Consider the following 23,248-nt stretch of genomic DNA (forward strand, 5'->3'; position numbering starts at 1 on the left):
GATTGCATCGACAAACGAACCATAAAAAAAGATTAAGTTATTGAAAGAGTACCGAGAACCGTAAATAAGAGTTGATCTTTGTGAGAAACTATCTACGAACGGAAAATCGCGTATCTAAATTCAATACGAAGGTCCATAGCAGGGAATATCAACATAATTACAAATAAGCGTCGTCTTGATTAATTGTGGCGTCATCAAATCCAACCCTAAGAAAATATAAAATAAAAAGAACGATCAAATGACCGAGAAAAAAATGAAAAACGTGTCACAAAGATAAAATTGTTCTTATTAAAAAATAAAAAAAATGAAATAAAGAGAAAAAAATCGGCAATTGGATTATTGAAACAAAGATAGAATTGTTCTTATTAAAAAATAAGGGTAAATTATAAATTTGGTAACTAAACTTTTTCTCTCTCTTGTTTCGCTCACTGTACTTTAAATCTTTTCAATTTTCTCATTGAACTTAATACATTAGAGTTTTTTTGTCACTCGGCCGTTAAATAGTTAATGGTGTTTAAATAGATTGTTATATAAATGTAAAACGACATTTTTTGGTGAAAATTTTATTTTTTTTAAAATGACGTTGTTTTTAGTACTGTTAACTATTTAACGATAGAATGACTAAAATGGGAGATAGAGTAAAGTTCAGTGATAAAAATTCTAATGTATTAAATTCAATGAGAACATTAAAAAAAATTTAAAGTTCAATGAGCAAAATAGGAGATATAATAAAATTTAGTGATGAAATTTGTAATTTACCCTTTGCTAATTAACCGTCCAGAGTTAAGGCTCCCCTCTTATGGATCAACAGCTAGCTGATATATATCATATATTTAAAATTCACCATATTTAATTATCGAGGAGCTTATATGGTATTAAATACTAATTGCCTCCATTTGGCTACGCTTTAAAAATATTATATTTTTTAATAGAAATAAGCATATAATTCCTGTTTACGTTTCTGCTTGAATGTCGTCAAATTTCAAAGGGTAAATTAAATACACATTGGATTTGCTTCAATTGGTAAGAAATAGTTTCTTTACGAGATTTATTCGTTACTTTTCCTTCTCGATTTAATCAATTTAATTTAAATAAGACGTTACAACTTTGCTCCAAATGAGTATTTAACCTTCAACCCATACTGAAAAAACACCAATGTTTAATTTATAATTACATAAATCCTTAAAATTAATAAAAATATTATCACACGTGGCAGTCATTAAGTGTGAATATTGTATAATTTTATACACGTAAATTTACTTTGAAAAATATTTTTGACCAGCCTCCTGGTATTATTTATGATTGAGGCTAGGGCTCACGCCATCCAAATACATACATACAACTATATTTTCATTGCACTTCTCAATCAACTCATCAGTAGAGTTTCTCTCCATAAAAAGATTGAATTGTGAATAGCAGCGCCATGGAGACGGGTCAAAACGGAAACCCAAGACCGCTATGGAACATCGTGGTGGTTTCAGCCATTGCCGCCGGGATTCAGTTCGGGTGGGCTCTGCAACTTTCTCTTCTAACCCCTTATGTTCAAACCCTCGGTGTCCCTCACGTTTGGGCTGCTTTCATTTGGCTCTGTGGTCCCATCTCTGGCCTCCTCGTTCAACCCATCGTGGGCTACAGCAGTGACAACTGCACCTCTCGTATCGGTCGCCGCCGACCTTTTATTGCCGCCGGAGCTTGTTTCGTCGCCGTCGCTGTTTTCTTCATCGTCTTCGCCAAAGACATAGGCCACCGAGCAGGCGATTCACTCGATAATCCAACTAAACCTAGAGCAGTGGCTATATTCGTTACTGGTTTTTGGATCCTCGATGTGGCTAACAACATGTTACAAGGTCCGTGCCGTGCTTTCCTTGCTGATCTTTCCGGAGACGATCATAAGAGAATGAGGATCGCCAATGGTTGGTTCTCATTCTTCATGGCCATCGGAAACGTTCTGGGCTACGCAGCCGGATCATTTTCTAACCTCCACAAACTCCTACCGTTCACAGAAACAACAGCTTGCGATGTATACTGCGCGAACCTCAAAACCTGTTTCCTCATCGACATTGTTTTCCTCATGTCGGTGACGATAACGGCCATCACAACTGTGAAAGAGACACCGTTAACGACAAAGGACGCTTTAGACGGAGACGAAGGAAAATCATCCGGGGCGTTCATCGGAGAGTTAGGGACGGCATTCAAGACGCTGAAAAAACCAATGTGGATATTACTCCTCGTGACTTGCCTCAACTGCATCGCGTGGTTCCCATTCCTGTTGTACGACACCGACTGGATGGGGGTTGAGGTATACGGAGGGAACGTGAAAGGAAGCGCGAATGAACAAAAACTGTACGACCAAGGAGTGCGTGCGGGTGCTTTGGGGCTGATGATAAACTCGATCGTGTTGGCTTTTACGTCGTTGGGGTTGGAGCCGGTTAGCCGGTTAATCGGCGGGGTTAAGAATTTGTGGGGGTTGGTCAACCTCATTTTGGCTGCTTGCTTGGCCGGGACGGTGGGGATTACCAAAGCGGCTGAGGGTTGGAGGCGTAAACTGGGACCACAAATCTTGACGGCTCCACCAACCCACGTCAAAGGCTCGGCTTTGGCTCTCTTCGGATTGCTGGGTATTCCATTGGCGGTTAGTTTCTTCTTTTTTCCTTTTACTTCACACTTATCGACAGCCCTTTCATTAATGCTTGATGTTACCGTCGAACAAAAAATAAAAATGTGTGATGCTACGTTTTGAAAACGCTTTTAAGTGTGATTTCTTTTTTGGGACCACGGATACACCAATAACATGAGACATGAAGTATTTTTATCAGGTCAGCTAATCTTATCCGGTTAGTGCTTAATTAATTATTAGTTTTTTACTCATTTATTTATTTTTAGTATTAGATTTAATATGTAAAGTAATCATAATAATTCTACGTATATATTTCAGGAAATTATTACTTTTTAATATTTATATTTTATACAAGGACATATGACAGCTTTTATGCCATCGATTAATTTTATGTGAAGTACTCGTGATAACTTTTTATCTACAGTCTTCATAATTTATGTTTTAAAATAAATAAAAGTGATGATGTTGGATGCAGGTAACATTTAGCATTCCATTCGCATTGGCATCCATATATTGTTCTGATGCAGGTGGCGGTCAAGGTACGTACTGTTTAATTCTTGGTGTAGTGGATATGCTTATGCTACATAAGGTTCCACTTTTATACATTAACTATAGTTACATATATTTTAATTTAAATCTCATTTAAATAGTGATTTTTATAGTATTTTATGAAATAATTGTAGATATGGTATATATATTATTGTAACTAATTTGGATGGTTATAGGGCTGTCCTTGGGAGTGCTAAACTTGTCAATAGTTATCCCCCAGGTAAAACTACAATTGCCTTTGCAGAATTGATCCCTTTTCCTTTTAGCCAAGACAAATCCAAGAAAAGAAGAATCCTTAATTGGATTAAGAATGTGATGATTGTAAAGTTTTAATCTTTTATTGGGATTTTCATAAATGACAGATGATAATATCGTTGGTGAGTGGACCCCTGGATGCAGCTTTTGGTGGCGGTAACTTCCGGCCTTTGTGTTGGGCTCTGTTGTGGCTGCCACCAGCGCACTGTTGGCAATCTTTGCGCTCCCCAATCCCAAAAACCAACTCTCCCTCAACTCTGGAACCGCTATGGCTGGACACCATTAGACTATATTAGATTGTAGAGTCTAAGTTTTTTATGTTACGGGGCCTCTCTTTTGTATCTCCCAGAATTTCTCAAGCACTGCTGTTGTAGGTCATGTGGTGTTAGCCTTGACTTCTAAATTTTAAGGCAATATTTCATTGTTTTATTCTACTTTTTTTTTGTTGGAAATGAAATTTTAATTATCTATTTTTATGTAAATAGAAGTTTTTTATTTATTAAAAGAAAAAATAAAAATTACAATGAAACCTTACAACCATAAACTAAACATAATGAGAACATATTTGCATAATAATTGACACAAAAAACTATCCACTTGAAATCCAAAATGCTAAAAACTAATGAACACAAGATAAATATAAACAAATATGATTATATCGATAAACAAACTACAAAAAGAGATCAAACTATTGAAAGACACCGACAATGATAATTAAAATCAAGCTTGCGGCCAAGGCAGATGAAAAGGAAGCTGCTGTATAAGAAGATATACAGGCATATGAGATTGAGAAAAAATAGCACTATAAGACATAATTTATTTTCTGGGGGTTGAATTGTTTGAACAAGCAGATGGTCCAAAATTCTAATAATGTGAAAAAATCATCTATCTTTTGATTTGATAGGAACTCCTTTGTACATTTCCACACGATCCTTCAACGCGTCTCGCCTGGGACGTGCTATCCTGTTATTAGGATCAAAAAGCAACACTTCCTCAAATGCTTTCAGTGCAGACTTATAGTCTTTTTCTTCTCATGCGTCTGCAAGATTGTTCCATGCAGTGACATATCCTGGTTGAAGCTTCACAGCAGTTTCAAATTGATTGATTCCTTTCTCGAGCTTCCCATCCCGGACGTAACTGACACCAAGAGCATTGTAAACCTGTGAAATGGTTAGCGAAATAGTTTAGAATCTTTACAAAGGCTCAATCAACATATATATATAACAAAAATCATCAACTGAGACGTTCACAATGCTCTTCCTTTAGAACACACGCTTAGTGCTTCATTCACAACTCAAGAGAAGAAGAATATTTCAGTAATGAATGATGATGTCATGTTAACAGCCGATTGCTTCTTCTTGTAAGAAATGGAAGATCCAAATGACAACACACCTGGGTGAGATCTTGATCATCTCCATCCCATTTTTCGATTGCTTGACGCAAAAATTTATTTGCAGCTGGGTAAAATTTCCTTCTCAGCATAACGGCACCTAGCTCAAAAAGCTCAGTTGCACTGGCATCTCCACTTCTGACTTGCTCCTGAAATCAAAATAATTATATTAAGGAATAATGTAAGCGGAAAGGTGCAGTCGAAATTCACTGCAACGGTAAGAACAAAGTGTTGAAAGTCTTCCCCATTTTGCTTTTCGTTTTGTTATGGTACTAGAATCAAGCATTGACACTTAGAAATGTAAAATAAACATTGCAGAGCAAGTTAATTACCATTCTTTTGCATGGGAAAACAAATTCTTACCTGCAATTCTTAGCGAAAGGTCAAGTTCTCTACTACAGTCTTGACGGATTACAAAGAAGGTTCCGACCCCAAGGAAACCTAGTAAAAGCAGATAAGATAGCTGGATTCCTAACTCAAACAACTCCCCGATCTCATAGACGGCATCTCCATTAGTAATTTCACTTGCATTTGCTGATTGGGCAGAAATTAACCACAATGCTTGACCAAAGAGGAAAGCAGGAACCATAACTAATGGCTTCTTCACATTCAAGTCATCAACCATAGCCAGATGGTTCTTCAAGGACTCTGCAACAAAAATGGTGACATCAATTATTTAATTCAAGCAATTATGGTGGAATCTTAGTATATATATTTTTATGTCTCTATTCCTCGACTGAAGTACTATTTTGGCCAAAAGCTTGAGTTAGCCATTAAAGTAAATAACAGGAAAGACAGTACCTTATGCGCTAAAAGTTAGTTTGTGCAACAGAATACCACTTAAGTTTACAAGGGAAATATATGTTACCACTAATTACACATTAATCGATGCGGTAAAGTCATTTTCAGCAAAAGTGTTTCAGATTCCAACTAGTAAAAAAAGTATATGTCCACAATCTAGAGGCCAGTGATTAATTCTTTGCCCTTCAAATCTTTGCATATATAATCGCAACTAAAAGTAATTTTGTAGCGTGAATTGCAGTATGTTGCTTAACATGCTTTGAAAATATAGCAACTAAAAGTAAGGCAGATTAAGAGAGTAAGAATACAAGTATAAAAGTGCATGACTAAAACTTGGTGCTGTTTTACCATCAAAACGTCTTGTATATTACATTATTTAACACACAACTCAAGCAAACTGCACAAGAATGAAATGCTCGGCTCGATGACATTTTTTGCTTGTGTACTATTTATAAGGAATATTAGTTAGGATAATATTAAGACAAAAATGATGTTCCATCAAATAACTACATAAGAGGACTGCATCAAAATAATGTTCAATAAGTGATTGCACACAACTGCTTGGTGGAAAACTCTAATTAAGCAATAAACATCATGTTAAGCCACTTTCGTTTTTACAAAATGCCTGAACTACCCAGACCCCTTCCCAACCATAAATCGAACAGTTTCGCATGCTCAAACCCACATCCTCCTGTATATTACAACAGCAACGAGTTTTTCCATTCAGCTAGGGCTCAATCAGCTTATGTTAAGCCATTTAAAATCCCATACGAGTGGCAAAATTGTGAAATTATGAATATTACAATCAAATACATGCAAGTTATGAGAATTTTGTCTTTGTGATCTGGAATTTCTTTTTCCTGAATTTTAGTCACCTGAATATTGAGCACTTAGTAGCTTTATCTAGGCATTGGATATGTTTTCTCACCCTAGCCTAGAAGGGCTTTGAAAGAAAAGAGGATAAAATGTAGGTTTTTGAAAATCGGGAGAGAATTTCTTATGCATATGGGAAATTTGAAAAAGATAGGTAGAGACTTGGCCGGAGCAAGTGAAGTTTATTCAGCTAGTATGCAATACAAATAAAAATTCAGAAAAATGAAGTTTTGTATTATCAGCTGGAAGAAATTGCAAAAATATATGGCTAAATGTTAGAAGGGAAGGATATTTACATCCTTTATGTATTATATAGGAGACAAGGACTAGGAGTACAAACATTCTCACTTTATGCCATGTAAGTCATCATGCACTGATGATAAGCAGCTAAACATCCTTAATACTAAAAAGTGCAACAAGAATGGGAAATTACCATCAAGTGTCGAGGTAAAAGATTTTGCTGCCATTCCCTTTTGAAACATCTGCCTTTATCCACAATCAATTGAAAAATGGAAAAGAAAAATTATAAGAAATCATGTCAGGGTTAGCAGAGAATCTTATATTAATCACTATTCACTAAAAAGCCTGATTAAAATTTTGAAAGTGCGCTTTTCTCATGTGGAAAACAAGTAATTTTTATATACAAAACAGAGTGACATGAGTAGTATATTAACAACAGAGTAGGCACGGATGGAAATGGAAGATGGGGCATTGTCCAAGCCACAGAAAATTACACTCCCTTTTTATGTGTTTATGCCATAGCATGATTTAGGCCTTCTATAAATGAAACTTACATGCAACCATTTAACTTTGTTTCTTTAGTTCCTAGTTTAGCTTATAATGCATATGAGTATTCATCTTACAATCACCGATATCACCAGGTTAAGGGCTAAAATTTCAAAACATGATGCTATCTGTACTCAAAAACAGCACAGAATCATTGATAACTTTGCAGCTAAAGTCTCTTTCTGTCTAGAATTCTCTTGAATGCATCTGACATCCCCCCTCCCCAGCCACTCCGCATTGGTGGAAGCTAAGTGCCATGAATGCACAGCTTCTGAGCATGACAGCATAAACTTTGAATCCTTCGACCAAATTTTGATCTTAAGGCAATAGATTAGAGAGCTTCATTTCGTGAAACTTCCAAGTTCAAAAATAGTCATTAAAAGATAAATTTCAAATCTGTTGACTTCAGCCCTTATTTGAACCATAAAGTATTAGAAACCAGAGCTATAATGAGGATAGAATCCAGATTGCTAATGATCGACAAAACTTGAACATTCTCTCTTGCAACTAAAATAGGCTCAACACTGGTCATCATTCCAGCTCACCAATATTACTCCTCCCAAAACTAATCATAAAGCTTACTCCTCATGATCAGTCAAGACATATTTTGACCAATATACATAGGCATAAGCACCAAGTAGAAATGATTGAAGTCAAAGTGGTGAGAAAAATGATAATTAAATTTTTTTAAGAATACAGCACACAGTTGAATAAACAAATAGGGTGAAATGAAGGGAAAGACCAAGTCGTAACAGAGCTCAGCATGTCGACTGACTAAATTAAACAAAGAATATGGAAAGACACTCTCCTACAATGAATATTGCAGCATTTCTTCACAAACAAGGATTTCATCTTAAAACAATTGAAGCTAAGAGAGTACAAAACATTACCTGTAGGTTGAGAAGTTTAGTGTCATTCACTCCACTGCCTGCAACTGAGATTTTCAGAGCTGGTTCACGATAGCACCTAACAATGGCCTGGACCAGGAAGCAGCATTATCCAATGTTCTTTACAAAGCTAAAAGAAACAGGTAAATCTTGTTTTTTGACCCTCTTTTAGCAAATTTGTAATATGTGTTGTCACCCATGATCAACATATACTCGGACATAGGTATGGCTGTATGGGAATATAATCCCCCAAGACTCTTCCAATACATGAAAAAAACTTAGAAAAACTTAAACATGCTTGTGCTGCATGCATAACCATATCTGACACTCACATTCGATTCAATCACACAATCCGTAACTAATATGGATAATTTCAAGTTTCATAAATTTTCTACTACTCTTTCTATTGTAGCCATTGTTATCACCTCATTTAATTCACAATATAACTTTTCCAATTGAAAGAAATCAAACATGGACATTAGCTAGATTACCTTGCTACTAATTATTTCCGTGAGAATTTTTTAACCAATAAAAGAAAGAACAAATTGATTTAGAAAACACCTAATCATGTTTTATATGACGAAATTTTACGTCAACCTGTCCTTTTAGTTCTTTTTTCCCTTTTACCTTTCTTAGTTTTCCATTACATAAACTTATTTTAGAAACTCCAAAACTATACAGTGAGCAATCAGAATTGGCATAAATCCAGGAGAGGCTAACGCAAGAAAGAGAGGGTGTTATAGTTGGCCGATTATTCAAGTGCTAGTGCTAGGCACAGGGATGGACCGAGGGGGAGAGGGCTACGGGTGAAGTCGCATCCCTGGAAATTTCAAATCACCTAATAGTTTAGGTATTTTCTTGTATTTTCTACTGATAATCTATTTTCGCAATATGAATTTATATTCTGCACACTTAATTTCTAATACAAGTTCCTAAGTTGGTACCCTTAGCAGAACTCATGCGTTCCGTTCATCCTAAGAAGCTTGGCATGAGCCAAGAACCCAATTTGAATATTTACTTGCTCATGGCATGCCAAATAACCATTGCTTCCCCTAAAGGTTAAAAGTAACTAAAAATAGTGACCCCCTTAACCCCAAAAATGGTTTCAAAGACCTCACTTTGCAATTATATTCCCATATCTATTCCTTCCTCCTACATGTACTACTCCGAGTTATCTTGAAAAGTTGAGATGATTAAAGTAAAAACTTGGCATAAAGAATTATGACAACAAATGGTATTAAGAAATAGTAAAGGGTAGTGGTTTTTGACCTGGGAAAATAGGTTTTTGCGGGTGAAGTTGAGAAACCCAGATGTGAGGAACGGTAATAATGAGGAAGCTTCTGCTGGTTACTGAGAAGCACGCATGTTGCCCATGATTTAAAGGCCGAGCTGAGATTGTAGTCTGAAGAAGCATTTTTCTTTTCTAATTTTTTATCTTCAAACTTCAAAGTTCAAACATCAAAGGACCTCGCTCTTTGAATCAGCAGCGGACTATGTTAGTGGTTTGAAGATAAAGCTTACCCATCTCCCCATGCCACGGTTATTAATAATGTCAATTATATTTTGATACCTTAACTTAGTTTAATGGTTCAATTGGTACATATATTTTTTCAATTAGTTATATAAAATTGACTTTCTTATTCAATGGTATCTACATTTGTATAATGATTAAGTTTGTCTTCTTAATTATCTGAATGTAGCCTTTTGATCAAATTAAATCATTTAGATTTAAATTTGTTTTGATCAGCTGAATTTAAACAAATTTAAAATTTAAACTTTTTAGAATATATATTTATTTTAAATATAATCACTAATTGGACTAACAATCATAAGCATTAAATTAAATTAGAAAGTTAAAGTCAAGTATTAATTTAAATTAAAAATAATTTTAAATATATAATTAGATAAAATAATAATAAATACCAACTAAATAAAAAATAATATAAAAATATTAAATTTAAATTAGAAAGTTAAAGTCAAGTATTAATTTAAATTAAAAATAATTAAAATATAATTAGATAAAATAATAATAAATACCAACTAAATAAAAAATAATATAAAAATATTAAATTGAACAAATAAATTTAAGTAGTAAATTAAAATCATAAGTTATAATTGGGGAAAAAAAACCCCAAAATTATATTTACCGTTGAGAAAAGGAAATGAGAAGACCGCGTTTGGGCAGGCTTCTAAGTTAGGGTTTGGAATTTGGGCAGGGGGGCCTTATGGATTAGAAACCTTTGGGGCATTCACTTTCTACTTTTTTTTATTCTTTTTTAATTTCATTTTTAGTTTTTTTTGTTGCCGAAGAAAATTATTTAGAATAATCATTTTAGCCTAAAATATTCGTTAAATATAGTTTTGATTTTCATATTTTTTAATTCAAGTGAATTATATTAATTAAAACCACAAAACACATAAAAATTCAAACGTTAAAAAGAATAAACAAGACCAAAATACATACATATGCATTAATGCATGAGCAATATACAGTTGCGTTAACGTGACAAATGAAAACAAGAAGAAAAAATTTAAAGTAAAAGTGAAACTTTCTGCATACACCCTAAAGCATGCAGGAAGACTCTTATCATAACAAAACCATGCTTTCTCTACTACAATATTATCTACTTTTAGCACTGCAATTATATTTTGTAAATCTGATCAAGGATTTCAAACTTAATTCCAATATATATATATATATAATATCAAATTGAGACAAGAGTTCTAGCATTCTGTATCAGCAAGGTAGCACAAAATCAGTTGATGAACTTTGTGCTTCTTCCACTATGATTCAGGGAAGCAACCCAGCAGACGGTGTTGTACTTGAGCTTCTAGTTCATCGTTTTGGGATATTGCAGTACTTTGATATGGATAAGATGTTGAATCGGTCAGCTGAGAGTTGAGCAAGTTGTCAAAGTTCTTCCAGTCCATTATTTGTATTTGATTGCTCTTTCTTCGTCGCACTGGAAAACTTCTTTTTCTGCTAAACTTGTAATGGGGGGACTATCCATTTGCGATAGTTCAATGACTTGTTGTTGGCTGTCCAAAAAATTGTTGTTATCGGAACCATAGGATTCATAAAAACTTGATCCTTGATTCCTGTGATGGCCCCATGCTTCAAAGCCTTGCCTTTGATTACTCGGCTTTCTAAATGCCCGGCACACCACCCATCCTTCTTCCTGCAAACCGGAATAAACTCATATATATCAGTAAACGTCTTCATTATGCATCAAAGAGGTGGGAAAAAAATTAAACTTGCCTGGGGCGGTCCAAGTTCATAAGTTTGGAGTCGATACTCATGCATGATCCAATCGGTTTTCCTGCCGTTAGGTGCACGACCCTTGTAGAAAACCAGGGTCTTTCTCATCCCTATATTTTGTTCTTGAAATCACAGATTTATCCCTCCCGTTGCCTTCCAAAATCCTGCCGCAGTGGCTCTATTGGTCCTTGTTCCTGTTGGATACTTCCTATCTTATAACTGAAGAAGTACCACTCGCTTTGTTCTTCGTTTCCTATATACATCTTTCTGCACAACACCAAACCCAAACCACTTGTATTAGTGTGAACATATATCTGCTTTGAAAATAGCCCTTTGACCTTATGTCATGCCTTGGTAATGTATATATCATTACATATTACTTTAGTTTATGACTAAGAGAAAAAATTTCAAACCCTAGCTAGGATAGGACCAATAGATCTCAGAAACATCACTGGTTTATTCAGTAAATTTACCTTGGATATCCCATGGCTCCATCTTGTATAGATCAATCTCGACAATAACATTTAGATCAATTCTGAGTGAATTGATCTTTCTTTGGAGATAATATCCTACAAGTTCTTCCTCTGTAGGATGAAATCTAAAGCCTGGTGGCACGAATGATTCCAATTCCATAATGGATCTACTCCTGGAAAACATGAACAAATATATATATATATTCGTGGTCCAGAAAACACAGGGTTGAAGTTAGTTTTTGGCGTAAGGCTAAATACTAGGGCAAGTTAGAAGGAAGACATGAATTGCCAATGCTTTTTCTACAAAGGATAACGGAAGTAAACTAACATTTTTTGCCTATAAATGTATTGTCATAATGTATGCAAGCTCATTCCTCAACTCTTGAGTCGCAAATAGTAGCTATTTTCTTTTATTATATAGTGGGTGATCAATGATTGAATATTCAACTTTAGGGGACCCAAAGCTGGTTGGCCCCCTTCATGCTTTTCTCTCTCAATCTCATAATAAAAAAAGAAAAGAGAGAATGTCATGCTATATGGAATCCACTAGATAAACAAAAAGAATAGGGTTTTAAGTTTTAAGATTGATGTTTGGTCGAGTTGCATGAGCTCAGACAGGGGCAAATAAAAGCATAGATTAATTGCCGAAAAGCTTGACTTTGTTTGCTGGCACAAACAAGCATGGTGTTTCTTTGAGTGCAGTGCACTCCGTGTCCGTGGTGGTGTTAGTGGATATATATATGCTTTTACACCCCACCAACTACCTCCCTAGATATAGCCGGCCTCTTCATTTAAAGCCTTTTTTTAAACCAGTTTATTACTTTATAATGGATAACTAATAGAAAAAAATTCATCTTCTTCAGTTTATTCTAATTTAGATCTACTTACCACATTGATCTTGCTCGATCTATAATGCAGATATAGAATCAAACCATACCAAGGCAAATCCATATATTTATGCATGACAAACCCTAACAAAAGAACCCTAATTCCAGTACTGCAGATTGCAGAAGGGAGCTCCTACATTTGATAAACATTAAACACGTATACTCACAAGAAAATGCTGGGATCGTTGAATATACACTTGCCGGACGATAGGAATGAGAGAATTTATAAGGCAGTGTTGTTGCAAAGGGAGAGAGAGTTGTTATATATGTGGAAAAGAAGAAGATTAATTTCAAGAGAAGTGGTGAAATGTTTAGAGATGTAAAGACAAAGAGTGAGGGTATAAATATATATATTAGCAGCAAGGAAAGATGTTATTGATTGCGCGTGGAGTGGGGGTGGCAGATCAGATGCATAGTTCGTTTGGACGGCGTGACACCAATTTTCACGCACGCCACCCCCCACCCTTCTCCTTCCCACAGCATTTTGTCAAATTTCTTGTCCTAAAACCTAATAAATTATAAATTATGTTGAAATGTTTTAACCATATAGAATGAATTAAGCTTTATCTACGCATCGGTCCGCTTCTCTCCGCTGCGTTTGGTGCGCCGCCCTTTTCCGTTTGCAATGGCTAAGTTTGTGACAAGTGTTGTATGTATAAGCTGTCTTTATCGAGTTAAATAGGATAAAACATTTGTGTTGTGTTATATGATCTGTCTATTTCTGCTTTGGGGTATAAAATGGGTTCGAGGCAGACATCCAGAGATGAGTCCCACTAAAGCTACAGTCTTTTTCATCATCATCTGCCGTTGGCTTTATCTCCTTTCTTACTTCATAATTGAGAATTATCTCCTAATTACAACTCTTCCTTTTTTTTATACTTTTTTAATTTGCATAGTATTATATATGTATTTCCTAACTGATATTCTTATAAAAAATGCATTAGTGCGGTGTAAATATATTTTTTAGAACTGATCTAACGTTAAAAAAATATTAACATTAAAAAGTAATAAATCAAACTAATGAACTTGGCCTAACATTAAGAAAAAAATAGATATCAATTTTTCCATAACTATGTGAATAAAATAATAACTCAAACTAATGAAATTGGCCTAACAGTCGGACATTAGGACCAGGTGAAGAAAATTGAGAGTGAAAGATATAGAATTGCAAATGAAAAAGCAAGTGCACATGCCTAGAAATTTATCAATCAAATTGACGATTATTTATTGAATCTGTGGGTTTATACATTAGTTAACTTCACAAAATCTCATTAGTAATCAAAGACTAATTACTATTTTCTTCTACAAGAAATTTTAGGCGTGAAGTCATCCAGGAAATCACTTTGTCTTCGATGCGATTCTATGCCATTCCTTAATGGTCCCACAAAAATTTACTAACCAGCATTTTAAATAATATTTATTTAGTCTATTAAAATTTTCAATAATAAAATTTTAATTAATCTTAAAAAATGCACGCTAGCAAAAGTACCCTTCACTATAATTAACTATATTCTCACGCCCAGCATGACCAAGCCCGAAACATGTGCATTAGAGTTTACGACAGAGGTTCTAAAGGGCATGTTGGGAGTGACCAATTCGTCAGACTTTAGAGTGCTAAGAAGCCCGGGCCCGATTACACTGATCGTACGAATATAGAAAATGGCATCTTATCAGATTGTGTCCACATTGTCCTTGCAGAAAAGATAGGAAACATCTTATCAAGAAGGATCGTGGGGGAATCTTTCCATATCCGTGGAGATCTTCAATCCAAGGAAAGAATGAGACTAATTGATTTGATTTGATAGACTTTCCTTAGATATGGAGATTTGTAATTAATATGTCTCATCTTAGCCATTGATCTAGTTTGATCTTAGCCGTCCATTTTAAAGGGATTCAACTATAATAGATGCATCACCACCTCATTTGTACACACATCACTTTTTACTTCATTTGAGTAATAAAGAGCATTCACTAAATTCTCTCTCCTTATTCTTTGAGAGCTATCTCCTTTCTAGTGTTTGTGCTTCTGCGTTTTTACTAAATGTTATTACTTAGTGTTTTCAGGCTGACTTAGCCGCCAAACCGACCAAGAAGTATTCCCAGGTGACTAAGACCGCGCGCTCTGAAGTTGGAATCTTCAAGGGCGTGATAAGTGGTATCAGAGCTAGTTTGTTGTGGCAACAATTAGCGTTTTCAAGCTAGTTTTGGGAGAGATGGCACCACAAAACCAAGAAGAGGTCCTAGTTGTTGTGGTGGGAGTCGAGACACGTGCAACTACAGAGAATAAGAGAGGGAGATTGAGAGATGATGTAGCATCCATTGAGAGGAGACTCAACAAGTTGGAAGACTTCTAGGCTAAAGTCATGGAGGATGTGCAGAAGGTCCTTGATGACTATGGTAAGAAGAAAACAAATGAGTATGGTGTTGTGAGAGCCGAGGTATTAGGTCTGGGGAAGGAGCTAAGAAAAGTCTAGGAGTGTTGCAGGTAGCTGAATCTCGCCTGGCCAAGTTGTTATTCGTGGAGGAAAGACTCGGGAGAGAGACCTAAGAACTTATTGATGGGGTGAGCACATCGTTCGATGAGTAGACTAGGTGCCTTGAGAGTTTGTACTTGGTCATGAGGAAAGGGGTGCTGAAAGAGTTGAAAAAGTTCAAGATTGAGCTTATTGGTTATCGGGAGGCCATGGTGAATTGGGTGTCAGGAGTTGTACCCACGAGTTGGCCCTAGATCGATGTTCTGGTGCCGAACAAATTTAAGGGGATACGATTGCTATGTGAAGTTGATAACTTTATTTGGTGCATGGAGCAATATTTCTGAGGTATGAGAGTTGAGGGTGACTTCACAAAGGTAAATGTTACTTCAAATTATTTAACTGATGATGCTCTTTTGTAGTGGTGACACAGATGCTCGGAAGGAATTCCCTTAGGAAAGTGGAGTGAGTTCAAGGTTGAATTCAAGGGACAATTCTTCCCCGTGAATGCCAAATTGAAGGCATGAAAGAAGATTCAGGAACTTAAGCATGATGGTCCAATCCATGAATATGTGAGTTGATTTATGGAGCTCAAGTTACAAATCCCAACCATGAGTGAAGAGGAGGGATACTATGCCTTTTTGGGCGGACTATAATGATGGGCCAACATAAAAGTGGTGAGAATGAACGTGAATGACCTTTCGAAGGCCATAGCCTTGGTCAAGTCCATATCATAATTTGAGATCTTAAAGCCAAAGAATAAGGTAATTGTGGGAAGACAGTGAAAAATCATCTATGGATAAATCTAGAGAGCATCAAACTGGTGATGAGAAGCCACAAAAGGGAAGAGTCAACCTATTCCATGAACCGAGACTAAAAAGTTATCTTAAGTGTTACACATGTGGAGACCACTACAAGGCGAGGGATTACCCACACAAGTGCAAGGTGGTCACCTTTTTGAGTCAAGAAGATGAGCCATAAGTAGAGGTAATCAGACTCGACACAATTGTAAGCAGTAAGGCTAGCAAAGGGAGGGTAGAAATGGAGCAACAAAGTACCACCAAAGAGAGGGGTCACAAAGGTTGTGATATTGTGATGATCGAGCCAAGAATCCCAAGGGAGAGGTCAAATCCAAAGACGAGAAGGCCATGCAACTTGTCGTGATGGTAATGTGTTTTGTCAAGGCAAATCGAGTCGAATGACAGAAAGGTTTGATGTACATGGACATCAATATTGCATGACAACCGAAGAGTGTTCTAGTGGACACTGGGTCAACCGATCTATTATATCCAAGAGAGCTGCGGACAATCTTGGCCTCAAAGTGTAGAAGGCGAGTATACAAAAAGACTATTAACTCTAAGGAAGTGCCCATTACTGGAGTGACGAGGATGGTAGAGCTTCAAATTGGCTGGTGGAAAGGCATGGAAGATTTCAAGGTAATTCCATTGGATAACTTTGATTTTGTTATCGGGTTAAGTTTCCTTGAACGTATTCAAGCTATCATCATTCCTCAAGAAGACACCATGCATCTAGCTAATCAACATTGTCCATGCACCGTGCCAATGTATCGAGACAAAGTGAAAAATAAAAAGTATTATCGGCAATCTAATTTGATGGGGATGTTCCGAGGGAGACAAATATCACTTTAGAGGCAACTATTGAGGGCAAAACCAAGGAGGAGACAAAGGAACTTGAGCTTTCAAATGACATAGAGGAACCATTAATGGGTGATATGGTAAAGACATCGGACTTCAAGGAGGAAGAATCGATGTAACAAGGGGCACCGAACTTCAAGGAGGAAGTGTCGATGCAAGGGCACCAAATTTTGAGGAGGAAGCATCGATGTCTGGGGCACCAAACTCCGGGGAAAAAGAGGGCTGATATATAATACAACTGAAGTAAAAGAGGTACATCTCGAACACAACTCTTATGCTGTTAAGTCTAATTTGCCATATTCGATGAGGGTAGGTCGGGAAAGACCTAACCATCAGGTTAAAGGGGATAAAGGTTCAGAGAGACATGCAAACCTTTTAGAGTTCAAGAGGGCACGCCGAAAATGTTGACGAGTTTGAGAGTTCGACCAAGGGGGTCATTCAAGCCTTTACCGAAAGATCGAGGGGGTATGTACCGAGGCAAATCTAGACGGGTAGGAATGTGTTCCTACAATTGAGGTGCACACATGGGGAAAAGAGATTATGGAGTTACATAGCGGCAAAAGATAAGACAAGCAGTTCACATGGGGGAACTGCAACAAGTGAAGGCACCGAGTGAGATTCAAAGTGGCCAAGTCTGAGTACAATCCAATGCAGCGACGAGAGTGTCACTAGATTTGGTGGGGGAGATTATCATGCCCCGCGTGACTAGGCTCGAAACATATGCGCTAGAGTTTGCGACAGAGGTTCTAAAACGCATGTTGGGAGTGACAAGTCCTTCAGACTTGGCCCAAAATATGGAGAGTGTTAAGAAGCCTGGGTCTGATCACAATGATCGTACGAATATGGAAAGTTGCATTTTATCAGATTATGTCCACATTGACCTTGCAGAAAAGGCATGAAACATCCTATCAAGTAGGATCGTGGGGGAATCTTTCCATATCAGTGGAAATCTCCAATCCAAGGAAAGAATGAGACTAATTGATTTGATTTGATTGTAACTTGATAGATTTTCCTTAGATATAAAGATTTGTAATTAATAGGACTCATCTTAGCCATTGATCTAGTTTGATCTTAGTTGTCCATTGTAAGGGGATTCAACAATAAATAGAGGCCTCACCACCTCATTTGTACACACTTCACTTTTTACTTGATTTGAGTAATAAAGAACATTTACTCAAATCTCTCTTTTTGTTGTTTGAGAACCATCTCCCTTTCTAGTGTTTGTGCTTCCGCGTTTTTACTAAGTGTTCTTACTTAGTGTTTTCACGCTGACTTAGCCGCCAAACCGACCAAGAAGCGTTTCAAGTCTACTAAGGCCACATGCTTCGGTGTTGGAATCTCCAAGGGCGTGACAATATGCACGAACCAAATGATTTTGATGGTAAAGGAATTATTGTCATTCCTTGAAGTTTCAAGTTCGAGCACCATAAATGTTACAAGTGTGATCATTCAGTGTCAAATGATTGAAAGTTATCTTTGAACAAATATTATCTTGTACTTATCATAGAATGATAAAAAAATACATATATATATATATATATATATATATTAATTAGAGACTTTTGGATCACTAAGCAAGTTATGTATTCTTCGTAATTATGCCTATAAACGGTACAGAAGATTACAGTTGATTATTTTGTTGTAAACCTATGTGAAATTTTGCTAAATTGCATGCTTGAAATAATGCAATGAAAAAAGTATGTATATAAATATAACAGACATTTGCTTCTATTTCTTGGCATAAACCAAGTTGCGAGAAAGTTTGATAAAAAAAAATGTCACCTTCATTACTTTTGTTTCACTCTGTGACATTGGCTTTATAGATCTATAGGTTTATGCACAAGAGTCACAAAAGAATCTCCATTAATTTATTCATAAATTATTTTTTATTCAAAAATATAATATTAGTTATTTTTAACAACAATATAAAAATTTAATTTCATCTCTAAATTTTCATGAAATTGATGTTAGATATTATCATCGAAAAACTGTAAGACAAACTGTTAGTGTATAATATGAGTTGGGTTCAGTCTGTTAGGTTGTGGGCCGGAAGTTACAAGTTTGTTAATTAGTTAGTGCTTCTGTTAAGCTGAATTAGCTGTATAGATAATCAGCCCCTTCTTGTTTTAGATGTTAGTGATTTTATAATAAAAAGTCTGAAAAAAGTTTATGTATTCTTTATGCTTTACTCTCTTGTTTTGTCAGCTATATTGCTATCTTAACACAAACATCTCGATCTTATAGTGGTCTACACGTTGTGAAAATAAATAAATCGGGTGAAGCATCTCTTGTTATAATATAATCAATTCATGGAATTTTATTTTTGCATATTTGTGTAAAATTAATGTTATAATGTAAATCGAAAGTGTTTAAGAAGAATGAATCTTGTTTTGAAGATCACAATATGATTATGGAAAATCATAGTGCCCCTATCCCCTAATTTCATGTCTTCATGAGAGACATAATCATTCGTTGATCAACTCTTCATTATTCTTGTCTGTTCACACAGTACTACTGCAACTTGGCCATTTATTTTCATTTTTTAATTTCAACTATATGTACAGTAACAAGCGAGAAAAATAAGCCTCCTGGCCAATAGAATCCTATGTTTGTTGGTTAATATTTATAACAAAAAAATGTCAAGTGTAAGGTCAATTTGCTATTGTTAATCATTGCATACATGAATATAGTCGAGTTGATTATTAGTAGAAAATAAATAGATCATTAATAATTTGTTCCATGTTAACTAGAGTTACATAAGTTAAAGTTGATAATCACTAATCAACGTGTCATTTTCAAGACGGTTTGGCCGGTTATGACTGACTTAGTAGACTGCTATTTATCTTAACATAAACTAATCTCTTATCTTCCCTTTTCTTTTCTTTGTGAGAAACTACTAGTTTTTTTTTATTATTGAAGTGTGAACAATTGAGATTTATGAATAACAACAAATTTAGCTGATCCTATTCTCATATATAATGGGGTAAGGGGAGGTAAGGTAGTAGGTTGCCCCACGCCAGGTTGAGGAATAACAAACAAAGATGTTCTTTCCAAATAATTTATTATACATTTTGAATCACCATTTCATTATATTGTCATGTTTAAATGGGATTTTTTTTTATTTTAACCTTATTTTAGGAATGTTATTCAAAAATGCTTTTAGAACTAAAAGGTACTTTAAACTAGAAGCAGTACAAAACAGAAAAGAAGACATATCCCAAAAGGGAGGTGTGGGACTTGCTTTAGCTAGCAAACAAGAAAATAAATATAGTGTAAACCAAGTGGGCGTTACTTGCTGGGGCGGTTTGAGGCCGCTGCACTTTTGAGTTTCATGCCCCACATTTATCAATTCTATATATGATAATTATTTTTATAAATTACACCTAGGATCATTTAATCGCAGAAGGGAAAATTCTACAATACATTTCATGTACCGAAATGTACCATTAATTTTGAAGGTAAAATCTTTAAATGGTTATTAAATTATACTAAAATATTCATTTTGAACATTGAACTTTTAAAAGTTATATAATATCTCATTCAATAAGTCCCTCAATTGTATTACAAAATGAATATAACATCTTTAATTATCTTTAAAGAGATAGCATGTTAAGTTAATTAAAAAATATCTCATTCAATCCTCAATTATGAACTAAATTTCATTTTGATATTTTTCAATATTTTGAGATAATAATTCTAAAAAAATCAATTATATATATTTACTATTCATTTTTAAAATCATAAAACTATTTTTTAAAAATTATAACTTTATAATTTATCTTTTAATTCATAAAATTTAGAATTATTTTTTTAAAAAAATTATGATTATATTTGAAAATTTATAATTTTTGAAATCCAATAACTTTAGTTATAAAAATGAAACCATTTTTTATTAAACAATGTGTTTCAATTCTTTAACTTTTTTTTAATAGTTTTAAATATAACTTTAAAAATATATTTATAATTTAAAAAAAATAAAAAATCCTTATATTTAAAAAATTATAATTTTTTGGAATTATTACTTAAAATTGTTAAAAAATATCAAAAACAAAATTTTAGTCACAATTGATGGAGTAAATGAGATTTTTTATTAATTTAATAGTCACATTAGCCCTTAACGAGTGTCAAGTGACAATACTTCTTTTTAATGGAATCTAAATTTAATATTCATTTTTTAATTTTTTAAAAGTTGAATGACAAAAAAAATCATTTTATCATAGTTTAATGACTATTTATAAATTTATGTCGGTACATATCAGCGTGTGGTGTCCGTTGTAGACTCATCCTCGCGGAAGACTTTATTTTAATTATCAATCTTTAGAATTCATCAATAAGTTATTTAATTATTTAAATTTTTTAATTAAATTATTTATCGTTAATTTTTAATGAAGATATTAATGTAACAATTAAAATAATTTATATATTTACATATTCGATCTTTATTACTTACATATTTAATTAATTTAATCTTAATTTTAATTTAATATAATAATTTTAATCTTAATTTATATTTAATAAAATAATTTAATACTCCAATCATATAATGATATATATCACCATATGATTAGATAATTTGTTAATTTTAATTTATTTAATTAAATAAATATTCAATTCAACCAAAAGGGCACCCACATTTTGGTTGGGGAAAATAAATTAACTGGACCTAAGGCCTAAGAGGATTTGGAAATGGGACTTGAGGGGGAATAAGAGGTGCTACTGCCATCGGGCCAAAATCCATGCTTAATATTGAGGTACAACCAATGTTTTTAAAATCGGATTTGATATTAAACCGATGAAGGTACTGATTCATTGGTTCAACCGAATTCAATCGCAGTTGAACCGAGTTTTATATAAAATAATATTTTTTTATTTTACATAATATTCAAAGCAATATTAATATATATGTAACACTTTTTTTAAGTTTACAATATTAAAAGGTATAAAAATATCACAAGTCATAACATATATAAATTAAAAACCATAAAATCAAGTGAAACAAAATTATTCAAATCAACTACAACATAATATTTAAGGTAAAACATATTAAATAATAAATATAATTTTATAACTATAATCAAAAAAATAAAATTATGGCTTAAAAAATCATAACAAATAATGTCATTTGGTTTAATTTTTTTTAAAAAAAAAATCCTACATAGTTAAGAAACATTGAAGAGCATCCCAAAAGTTTAAAGAGTAAAATTATGAGAACAAAACAATCTCACATGGCTAAGAAACATAGAAAAGCATCCCAACTTACTTCTATAAATAATAGATGTAATTTGACATTCAAAATCATGGAACCTTTTGGTGAGCATAAAACGAAATATTCTTTCGCTTCAATTGAGCTCAAATTTTAGACTTTAATCGAACTTCTAAATTTTTTTTGAGTTCGAGCCTTTTCGAGTTCAAGTTTTAATATTATATTTCGAGTTCGAGTTCGAGTTGAACTTGATAATTTTTAGCTAGTAAGTTTTTGAGTCGAGTTGAGCTTACTTTTAAAGTTTTTGAATTCGAGTCGAGCTCGGCAATACTCGAATTTGACTTGGCTCGTTGAACAAACGACGTCGTTTGGTTTAATATTTTTTTTAAAGAAAAAAGTGAACCGACGGTTCAAACCGGTTTTCAGCCGGTTCATAACAAGACCGGTTTTGTGGGATCACTGGACCGGACAGGCCACCGGTTGAACCGGCCGGTCCGGTTTTGATAACCATGGGTACAACAACACATTATATATTCTTTCGAATGAAGATGAAAAGGCAAATAAAGCACTACATATGCAGAATTGGTGGATAACTATAATAAAGAAAAAAGATCGAAAACATTGGTACAACTGCATCAACAAGAGGCTGCAAAGCAACCAAAGAAAAAACTGAAGCAACAGTCAGGGAAAGACGAGTGGGAGGGGAAACAATCATGGAAGCCAAGCCATGGGATCGGGAGGACCTCGTTGCTAGAAGGCAGAGTGTAAGTCTCGATGCAGAAAACATGGTTAAAGGTTTGACTTCCAGGTTTTCAACAGGAACCTTTCTTCCTTTAAAACCATGGAAGTGAGTCCAATATTGGTACAATTCAACCAAATCCATACACGGGATGAGTTAAATGGGTTCATGACCCTTCCCCGGACATTGAGTAGACTTTTTGTATTTTTCCAACTTCAAAACTAGTCATGACAGCAAATAAAACTGCTAAAGCTAAAATAAAAACCGATCATACACTTATTATTGTATACGCAAATGTCTACATGGAAACATAGATTGATACAATATAGAGTGCGTAACAGATTATATAGGGAACAGGTCAAACTGCTTTATACAGGGAGACCATTGTTTGATAGGTTTTTGG

At 34.5% G+C, this 23,248-nt stretch overlaps 1 protein-coding gene and 3 pseudogenes across 1 annotated transcript; 1 reads left to right on the forward strand and 3 right to left on the reverse strand.

Annotated features, from left to right (window-relative positions):
* The first annotated feature begins 1,404 nt into the window (after window positions 1-1,404).
* LOC120123464 lies at window positions 1,405-3,765 on the forward strand (annotated as a pseudogene).
* A 492-nt stretch (window positions 3,766-4,257) lies between these two features.
* On the reverse strand, window positions 4,258-4,966 carry LOC120123502 (annotated as a pseudogene).
* A 109-nt stretch (window positions 4,967-5,075) lies between these two features.
* On the reverse strand, window positions 5,076-8,364 carry LOC120123503 (tetratricopeptide repeat domain-containing protein PYG7, chloroplastic-like). The gene is made up of 4 exons (XM_039142378.1): window positions 8,162-8,364; window positions 6,919-6,971; window positions 5,175-5,459; window positions 5,076-5,083 (listed from the first exon to the last, which is right to left on the reverse strand). Exons 1-4 carry the CDS (start codon window positions 8,185-8,187, stop codon window positions 5,076-5,078), a joined length of 372 nt encoding a protein of 123 aa, XP_038998309.1. The 5' UTR covers window positions 8,188-8,364.
* Window positions 8,365-10,942: 2,578 nt separating this feature from the next.
* On the reverse strand, window positions 10,943-12,074 carry LOC120123465 (annotated as a pseudogene).
* Window positions 12,075-23,248: the final 11,174 nt, after the last annotated feature.

Source organism: Hibiscus syriacus, unplaced genomic scaffold, assembly GCF_006381635.1.
Source record: "Hibiscus syriacus cultivar Baekdansim isolate YM2019G1 unplaced genomic scaffold, ASM638163v2 tig00110393_pilon, whole genome shotgun sequence".
NCBI lineage: Eukaryota > Viridiplantae > Streptophyta > Magnoliopsida > Malvales > Malvaceae > Hibiscus > Hibiscus syriacus.

What these genes read in the sequence shown, in the direction of transcription:
- LOC120123503 (XM_039142378.1), bottom strand. Translation starts at nt 8,187, where the DNA reads ATGACACTAAACTTCTCAACCTACAG. An exon ending in CTAAACTTCTCAACCTACAG is followed by an intron (nt 6,972 to 8,161) that starts GTAATGTTTTGT and finishes TTGTGGATAAAG; the next exon opens with GCAGATGTTTCAAAAGGGAA. An exon ending in TTTTACCTCGACACTTGATG is followed by an intron (nt 5,460 to 6,918) that starts GTAATTTCCCAT and finishes TTTTTGTTGCAG; the next exon opens with AGTCCTTGAAGAACCATCTG.